The sequence below is a fragment of the Sinocyclocheilus grahami genome, unplaced genomic scaffold (genome assembly GCF_001515645.1).
Source record: "Sinocyclocheilus grahami isolate Dianchi unplaced genomic scaffold, SAMN03320097.WGS_v1.1 scaffold10.1, whole genome shotgun sequence".
NCBI classification, from domain to species: Eukaryota; Metazoa; Chordata; class Actinopteri; order Cypriniformes; family Cyprinidae; genus Sinocyclocheilus; species Sinocyclocheilus grahami.
In genome coordinates this window covers 2,740,442-2,750,297 of record NW_015505189.1, presented here as the reverse complement: position 1 = coordinate 2,750,297, position 9,856 = coordinate 2,740,442, and the positions used below count along the sequence as shown (strand labels likewise).

At 41.0% G+C, this 9,856-nt stretch overlaps 1 protein-coding gene across 1 annotated transcript; it reads right to left on the bottom strand.

Annotated features, from left to right (window-relative positions):
• Positions 1–8,873: 8,873 nt before the first annotated feature.
• Positions 8,874–9,278, bottom strand: LOC107594327 (RNA-directed DNA polymerase homolog). The gene has a single exon (XM_016284343.1). It carries the CDS (start codon positions 9,276–9,278, stop codon positions 8,874–8,876), a length of 405 nt encoding a protein of 134 aa, XP_016139829.1.
• Between the last annotated feature and the right edge of the window lie 578 nt (positions 9,279–9,856).

Below are 9,856 nucleotides of genomic sequence, written 5' to 3'. Positions count from 1 at the left end.
TTTTTGTTATAATACAAAAGTAAATATCTTGCATGCATTTTAAATTTAAATTCTGAATTCTTTCAAACTACTTTAAATGTATTCGGCTCAAGGTCGGTCATAATTATTGACCTTGAGTCAAAAATAAGATCATTGATCGACTATCTGTCTGGAGGATCAGGAGGGCCCCTAAAGTAATCCTCTCTCTCTCTCCTTCAGCAGCACGAGTACAAACCAAAAATAGGTTTAAACTGCAGATGGTCAGTAGTCTAATATTAATAGAAAGATAGTAATTTGAAAACATGACATTTAATGGATTATGGTAACAATTTCTGACAGTCCAAATTGCATTTTGTGGGTCATATATGACCTTGGGGAAATTTCATCCATTCACTTAATTTATGAGGATCTTTAATTTTACTCTCAATTTATGTGTTTTTGCAAATGAATGAGTGGAATTTCTCCAGTAATGCAGACAATCCATCAGTAGAAAGACATGACCATTTATGACAATATCGGGTGCTGGAATTAATGCCTCGATTTTCTACAGTAGAAAAGACTGCAGTTCCATTTTTCCACCAATAGTAGGCAGCACTGAGATGCATCTGGGGTTCATAATGAAATACTGCTCTGTTAGTCAGAGCTATTACAGGAGAAGTGATAGTGTGGCTTTTTGGCAACCGGGAAAAACGGGTGGGGTGTGCGGACACAGTTCTATGACATGCTTTTGCAGGTGAAAATTGGTATTTAGAGGTGTTTTCAAACTTTTTGAGACTGCACATGCAGGGCTCACTAACACAGATTTAGACAGATTTGTGAACAATATTTGAGAGAAATAGGCCTTTTGTGTTCATAGATCTTTGAGTTCAGCTCATAAAAAATGGGGGCGGGTCATATATGACCTTGGGGAAATTTCATCCATTCACTTAATTTATGAGGATCTTTAATTTTACTCTCAATTTATGTGTTTTTGCAAATGAATGAGTGGAATTTCTCCAGTAATGCAGACAATCCATCAGTAGAAAGACATGACCATTTATGACAATATCGGGTGCTGGAATTAATGCCTCGATTTTCTACAGTAGAAAAGACTGCAGTTCCATTTTTCCACCAATAGTAGGCAGCACTGAGATGCATCTGGGGTTCATAATGAAATACTGCTCTGTTAGTCAGAGCTATTACAGGAGAAGTGATAGTGTGGCTTTTTGGCAACCGGGAAAAACGGGTGGGGTGTGCGGACACAGTTCTATGACATGCTTTTGCAGGTGAAAATTGGTATTTAGAGGTGTTTTCAAACTTTTTGAGACTGCACATGCAGGGCTCACTAACACAGATTTAGACAGATTTGTGAACAATATTTGAGAGAAATAGGCCTTTTGTGTTCATAGATCTTTGAGTTCAGCTCATAAAAAATGGGGGCAAAAACAAAAGTGTTGCGTTTATAATTTTGTTCAGTGTATGATGCATATTATCTATAATATAAAATATTATAATTATTATGTTAATGTTAACAAATGATAATCACAACATAAATACACAACATTTAATTGCAAAGACAACTGAAACTATTCTTTTCCAGCTCATGATTAAATTAGAATATACTGAATTTTGTTATATACACATACAGTGGGTATAGAAAGAATCACACTCCTTTAAAATAATCACATTTTGTTGCTTTGCAGCCTGAAATGAAGACGGACAGAGTTTTTGTTTTATCCAGCTCTATTTACTCAGTGTAACTTATAACATCCAAGTGAAAGATATAACACCAACATGTCAGAAAATAAAACAATTAAATAAAGTAAAAAAACAGAATCAGAAGTTGGAAAAAGGATCACCCCCTCCTAAAAATGACTTGTAAACTCAATCAGGTGTAGCTAATCACCTTCTCAATGGCACACAAAGCCATTTGACTCTCAACTGTGATCAGCCGTGGTCATTTTGATTAGCTCAGCATGAAAAGAGCTTTCCTGGAGCATTTCAGTCCTTGATAGTACAGCTGAAGTAAACATTTAACTATGGGTGGCAAGGCACTGTCAAAAGATCTCTGGGATAAAGTTGTTGACAGGCACAAGTCAGGAGATGAATACAAAAAAAATTACAAAGGCTTTATCAATTCCTAGAAGTACAGTGAAGTCTATTATTAAGAAGTGGAAGGTATTTGTTGCAACAGACCCTCCCTGGATCAGGATGTCGCTCCAAATTGGATGAAAGAGCCAGGAGGAAACTGGTCAGAGACGCGACAGCAACTCCGAAGCAGTTGCAGGAATTTATGACAAAGAGTGGTCATTGTGTGCATGTGACAACAATATCACAAATCCTCGACAGATGTGGCTTGTATGGGAGGGTTGCAAGAAAAAAGCCACTCCTCAAGAAAGGCCACATGCAGTCACGACTGAGCTTTGCCAAAACGTACCTTTAAGATTCTGAGACCGATGACACAAACTTATTTGGCCTCAACACCAAACCATATATCTGGCGGAAATCCAATACAGCTCACCATCCAAATAACAGCATTCCTACAGTAAAGCATGGAGGTGGTAAGATCCTGTTATGGGGTGTTTCTCTGCAGCAGAGACGGAAGCACTTGTCAGGATGGAACGATAAATGGATGGGGAAAAATACCGTCAAATTCTTGAGGAAAATCTGCTGCCCTCTGCTAGAAAGTTGTCAATGTGAAAAAGGTTTACCTTGCAACATGACAATGAACCAAAGCACACAGCAAAACTGACCACACAGTGGTTAAAGGAGAAAAAGGTGAATGTCCTCGCATGGCCTAGTCAGAGCCCAGACTTAAACCCCATTGAAAATCTGTGGAAAGACTTGAAGACTGCAGTCCACAAACAGTCACAATCCAATTTAACTGAACTTGGAACAGTTATGCAAAGAAGAGTGGACAAATATTGCAAAGTCTAGATGTGCAAAGTTAGTAGAGACAGAGACATATCCCAACAGACAAAGGCTGTAATTAAAGCAAAAGGTGCTTCAACAAAATACTGACACAAGGGGGTGATACTTTTTTCAAATCAGTGATTCTGTTTTTTTATTGAATTTTTTTCGGACATGTTGGGGTTATATCTTTCACTTGGATGTTTTAAGATGCATTGAGTAAATACAGCTGGATAAAACAAAAACTCTGTGCGTCTTCATTTCAGGCTGCAAAGCAACAAAATGTGATTATTTTAAAGGGGGTGATTATTTTCTATACCCACTGTATTTCACAGATTTACATATTACATTTGACAACAATGGAGCAAGGAGCTATAAAACATAAGACAAAACTCAAAGGCATAAGAAAAAAGATGCACGTTTTGCTTATGAATAGCTCGGATCCAAACAAAAGCATTTTTAGAGAGGGATAATGCAAAATTACATGGATGCACACTGTCTTTAGGGTGGATGATTAATCAGATTTCCACTGTTATTAAATTGTTCTTTTTACTTGCAGATGAATGTTTCTTCTTAATGAGTAGAGAAAACCACTCATGTCACAGATAAGCAAACTTTTTTCCATTTTGCGTTTGTTTCCAGATGCTAAAGACAGCTTTTAAGAGCAGCTATTCATTTACTTTAATAACTCCCTCTTCATGACTCAACCTCCCGATAAGTGTCCATATGTCTTCCTCAACCTGTTGACTCAGATCCGGATTGTCTGAGTCGCAAAGGCCTCTAGTAATTATACAATGTGGCATGAACACAATGCAAAAATTCCACGTAATTTTCCAAACAATACAGCCATCAGTGTAGCTTCACTTCCATTTCAGTTTAGTGCTTGACGAATTAGTCTGCTGTTTGAAGACAGAGGACAGGCTTTCATTGATAAACATTGGGACAAAATTACACAGAAGCAACCATGATGCCATGGCAGTTCTTAATCACAGGAAATAAGCCTAGGAATGGAGGATGATGAGTGCCATTAGGCCCAGTGCATGCTGGGTAGAGAAGCAGTTATTAGAGAAACATTAAATTAGCGTAATTCTCACTCACAGAGGAACAGTCTAGAATGTGTGTGTGTGTGTGTGTGTGTGATGTAGGGGTAAGAAAAAGGAGAAAAAGAGGATGGAAGAAAGTCTCTGCAGGAGGGAATGAGTCAAATCGAATGCTTAACATCGACTGCTTCAGTATTCAAAAACTTATATATACACATATACACACTGCTTGAATTGTGGAATAAAGATTTTTTACTATTTTTGAAAGACATGCCTGCCAAGGCTGCATGTATTTGATCACAAATATAATAAAAACAGTAACATTGTAAAATATTATTACAACTTAAAATACTTGGTTTCTTTTTATTAATTTTATTCCTGTGAATGCAAAGCTGAATTTTCATCAGCCATTACTCCAGTCTTTAGTGTCACATGATCCTTCAGAAATCATTTCAAGTAATGAAAAAAAAACACAATAAAATGGTATTTTTGATCAAAGAAATGCACCGCACCCTCACTGAGAATAAGAGATTGAGGTGTAGAACATATTAGACAGAACAGCAGTGAAATGTTAATCAACCTTAAAATGTCTCTCGCACACTTCTGAGGCAGAAAAATCATAGTCACAAAGCTTGTTACCCGTCATGTTCTAGTCATCTGCTGAAGCAAGAATAAATAAATTTCTAACCATAACACCAGGTCTTACCTTATAATGTTCTTACGAGACAAGCTATTACTCTATTAAGGTGATCGCTTGACATCTGTGTAACCCTGTTATTTTAAATGTATTATTTTACATTTATCTGGCAGCTAAAATTACTGACATGCACATTTGACACCTCTGGAACTGGTAAAAGCAACACGGATATTATTTGGTTGACAATAATATAAATGCAACAAGCTGCATTTGAGAATAATATATTAATGATGTGTTCATTTATTATTTAATTGTTATATTTCTTAAAATTTTTTAGTACAAAATAAAAAACGTCAACAATTCAAATGTGTATTCATTTATCAGTTGGAAAAGTATTCAGTTATTTTTTTGTCTTTTTTATTCAATCAAACATACTGTGAGAGCAAAACTAATTATATTGTAATTGAAAAATAAAAGATTGCAAGTTCTTGCAAATAATTTTTTTAATTACAAAATAAACGGATAACAAATATCACAAATATTTGCATTGCAAATAAATATTCTATGCAGTTCCCACACTTCACTTTTCATTACGCACCCATTTAGTTTGCTCTGTTTTGCTGTCATTTTTGCGGGTCTAAAATCTTTGCTTGTGAGATGAAAAATTTTGCTTGTGAGTAAATCTGCATCTCAGTGGAGCGGTAACTGTGCACCAGAATGAAAGACATGTTTCTATTGGTCACTCTCGTGCTTGGCGCAAAAGTTTGGCCACACCCAATGCGTTGTCCCGGTTATGGCACCCTCGTTTTCAGCCGGTGGCAGTAATGCACCATTCCGTTTTTGTCAACTGCCAATAAAACCTTGAAAGAAGCAGATGATGATGAAGAGGGTGCGTTTTAACACGGGGGCTAAATACACAGTCTAATGTCTTAACGAAATCTACATTTTGATCATTTTTACTGTAACAATTTTAATGGACCTTCAACTTAACATAATGCAAAATACAGCTCATTCAACTGTGTATTTAGCCCCCGTGTTAAAACGCACCCTCTTCCAAGCAGGGCCGGTGTTGTGCCGAATTCTGCACCCCTGCCAGATTATGCACTTACATCTACATGTACTTACATGTACATGTACAGATTATGTACTTACATCTAAACCTACCAATACTAGGGGGTGCATAATCTGGCAGGGTGAAAATTTCGGCACTACACCGGCACTACCTATAAGCAGAGCAGGCAATTGCCTAGGGCCTCAGGCTTTTGAGTGTGGGCCTTCATAATGGTAATATCCCTGATATCTACACATTTAACCAATATTTTAGGTAATCTGCAGCGATGCTTACAGGCACTGTAAGTACCAGTGTTATATAAGGTGTGTGTGCGTGTATGTGTGATTTTCAAACCTGCTTACAGCTTTAAAACTCTACAAAATAAACTATGAGTCATCACAGTATGCACTGTGGACATGTGCAATTCTATTATCCTCCTCTGCCTTCATAAACCGACTACTTTCCGTATATTCACACATAAATTAGCTTTATACAGTACGAATAAACCTTCCAAAACAGCAGCAAAGGCATCTGCTGTCTTAAAGAGTGACATAATAGTTGAGAGATTGAAGGGATCTTGGGTTTGCCTTAAGCACAATGGGAAAACAATGTGCCTACCTCAAATGTAACACGTAGTCCCTCAAGTCTCTTACCCCCACCATATATGGGCCTACACACAAAACTGACACATAATGCTCATTCACACTATCTCTGGTGCTGTACAATCCGAAAAAGCATACTTCCATAATATATAGTATGTGAAAAATAGTACAGCAAATGAGTAGTATGTCCAAATTCACAGTATTTGAAAAACAGTAGATGAAAAGTACCCAGATGAACACTTTATGGCTATCCCAATAAGCCTCGAAAGAGGAATTGTGATATTCATTAGCTATATTCATACTATATAGAATTTTTTTTTAACGTCAGCATATAAGTAAGAAAAACTCTCTGGAAAGAATGTTTTTTTTTCATTCAGCTGTGCATTCCCTTAATGGGACCTGTATTTATAATTTCAAATACACTTTCAGAAAAGGTATAGAGCTCTCACTGGGTCAGTACCCTAAGGTAGAAAAGCTAAAAGGTACATCTTTGTAACTTATTTATCCCTAAACGATACATATTAGTACTTTAAAAGTACATATTAGTACCTAAAGTGTACATATTAGTATCTTTGAAAGGGTGCCATCTTTTGTACCTTTTTTTCTGACAGTGTTCCACACTACAATCAATATTTAGTGTAATAATGCCTTTTCTGATTTATACACAACCTTAAATTACATTTTCCAAATGCTAAATGCAGACATAAGAAATAAATAAGTGATAGCTAAAGGATTTAAAGTGATGGTAGATATATATTAATTTCAGTCATGACTGAACTTTGCCAAAACGCACCTTGAAGATTCCGAGGCAGATGAGACTAAAATTGAATTAGGGCAAATTGAACTGAATGGGGCCAATGGGAAGGTTTACCTTCCAACATGACAATGACCCAAAGCACACAGCAAAACTGACCACACAGTGGTTGAAGGAGAAAAAGGTGAATGTCCTTGCATCAGTGTTAATTTCGTCAACGAAGATGACGACTAAATATTGTAGCGATCCAGTAAGTGAAACGACAACTTGACGGGTTTCTTTTGTAGCTTGCTTTTTATTCACGAGAGCGCCCGAGGCGAACCCAACGCTTGAGCTCAACTCTCACCCTGAACTCCGAAACTTCCAGAACCTTTTCCCCCAGACTCCACCCACACACGAGTGCGCAGACTCGTTCTTCAGAAGAACACCCACCCCTTAAAGACCCCATGCAAAAAGAACACAAAACATATGAACCGAACATATTTGACTTAAATCACACCTGACAGCATAACACACTTTTTCAAACTTGCTACACTGCCCCCCCCCCTCACAGAGTTCCTCGACCCCGAGGGAACGAACAAAGTCCCGGAACCGTCCCGGCGGCCTTCGGACTCTCTGAGGCTGTGGCTGCCCCACCTGTGTTACTGTCACCGGACTATCTAAATGCAACGGTTGCAGCTCAAGAACCGGTGTGGCTGCATGGGGGACTGCCAGAGTACTGGCTGTGCTCGGCTGCGGTCCTGCCTCGCTCTCTGGGACAGGTATATACGTAGCGGAGGCCGGCGTCATGGCTGAAGTGGCCCCTCCTTTGTAAGGTGCCAATCTATCCCGGTGCATGGCCACCTTCCTACCCCTTGGAGGCAACTGAACCCGGTAAACAACTTCGCCAATTCTTTCTAGTACACTACATGGCCCGACCCACTGGGAGTCGAGCTTAGGGCACCTGCCCTTCTTCCTCTGTGGGCTGTAAACCCACACCAACTCTCCCGCTGTGAAATGCCGCCCTTTTGTTTTTAGGTCATAATTTCGCTTCTGCCGGGCCCCCGCTTTCACCAACTGCTTCCTTGCAAAATTTTGAGCGACTTTCAATGAGTTCTGAAGAGTTCTAGCAAACTCAGGCCCCGGGGGCACAGCAGGTGCATCAGGTGGCCTTCCAAAAACCATTTCTCCTGGTGTTCTGATCTCGCGCCCCAACATCAAAAGGGCAGGTGTGCAAGAGGTTGAGTCTTGCACAGCAGATCAGCATGCCATTAGAATGAACGGCAAGTGCCTGTCCCAATCTCGTTGATGTTTAGCAGTCACAATGGCCAGCTGCGCTGCCAGGGTCCTATTAAACCTCTCTACGAGGCCATCGCTTTGAGGGTGCAAAGGGGTAGTTCTGGTTTTGTGGATACCCAATTTGTCACACATTACCGCAAAGACATGTGACTCAAAGTTTCGGCCTTGGTCACTATGTACCGATTCTGCTACCCCGAAGCGGCAGAACATGCCATCTAAATGAGTTCTGAAGAGTTCTAGCAAACTCAGGCCCCGGGGGCACAGCAGGTGCATCAGGTGGCCTCCCAAAAACCATTTCTCCTGGTGTTCTGATCTCGCGCCCCAACATCAAAAGGGCAGGTGTGCAAGAGGTTGAGTCTTGCACAGCAGATCAGCATGCCATTAGAATGAACGGCAAGTGCCTGTCCCAATCTCGTTGATGTTTAGCAGTCACAATGGCCAGCTGCGCTGCCAGGGTCCTATTAAACCTCTCTACGAGGCCATCGCTTTGAGGGTGCAAAGGGGTGGTTCTGGTTTTGTGGATCCCCAATTTGTCACACATTACCGCAAAGACACGTGACTCAAATTTTCGGCCTTGGTCACTATGTACCATTTCTGCTACCCCGAAGCGGCAGAACATGCCATCTACCAATGCGTCTACCACTCAACTCAGCACTCGCCTGAGAGCCTCTAGAGAGGCCTGAAAAGAACTACCATGGACCAGGATGTCATCCAGGTACACCAGACACTCTGACCGTGGAATACCTGATAACACCCTGTCCATTAACCTGGCAAAAGTAGCCGGCGCATTGCAGAGGCCAAAGCAGAGCACCCTGAACTGCCATAGCCCCCTACTTGTACAAAAAGCAGTTTTTGGTCTGGCTTCCGGAGCAAGTGGTACCTGCCAATAGCCAGTACGCAGGTCCAGGCAAGTGAACCACGACGACCCAGCTACAAGGTCCAATGATTCATCCACACGAGGGATGGGATACGAGTCCTTCCTAGTGACCTCATTAAGGCGCCTATAGTCAACACAAAATCTCAACTGACCCCCCTTCTTAGGCACCATGACCACCGGTGCGGCCCATGCACTCTCAGACGGCTCAATAATACCCGCTCGCTGCAAATCCAACAAGGCCTTATCTGCAGTATCCTGATGGGCAAAAGGAAGCCTCCGGGCTCAATTTTGTGCTGTACCAGATGTGTTCGCCCCACATCCCCTTCCCCAAATGCAAAACAATGTTGGAAATCTACCAGCAAATCCCACAACCCTCCCCCAACAGTCCATGATCGTCTTCCCGTAATCCATTTCTTGGAACTTCTGCAGATGATGAACCCTGGTGGGGATGAGTGTTGGGGGTCTGCACATCCCCGATCATGCGGACCCCATCCCGTTTCCCTGGTTTCTGGCTAGCTTAGGACACTGTCATGGGCAAGCTGTGTCTGCCTACAGAGCTCCACAGGAATAAGGGCCTGGATGAATTGGTCTCTCGCAAGCTCCCCTTGAACAGTCGGTGGCATGTGGGCATACGCTCGCCGAGTCAAATTTTCAATGTCATTTGCCAGGGCTCTCAGCTGCTCTCCTGGCTGCCTGCGTCTATTACTCAGTTCGGAACGCAGAAGCCCAGGCTGTTCAAATTGACCAAA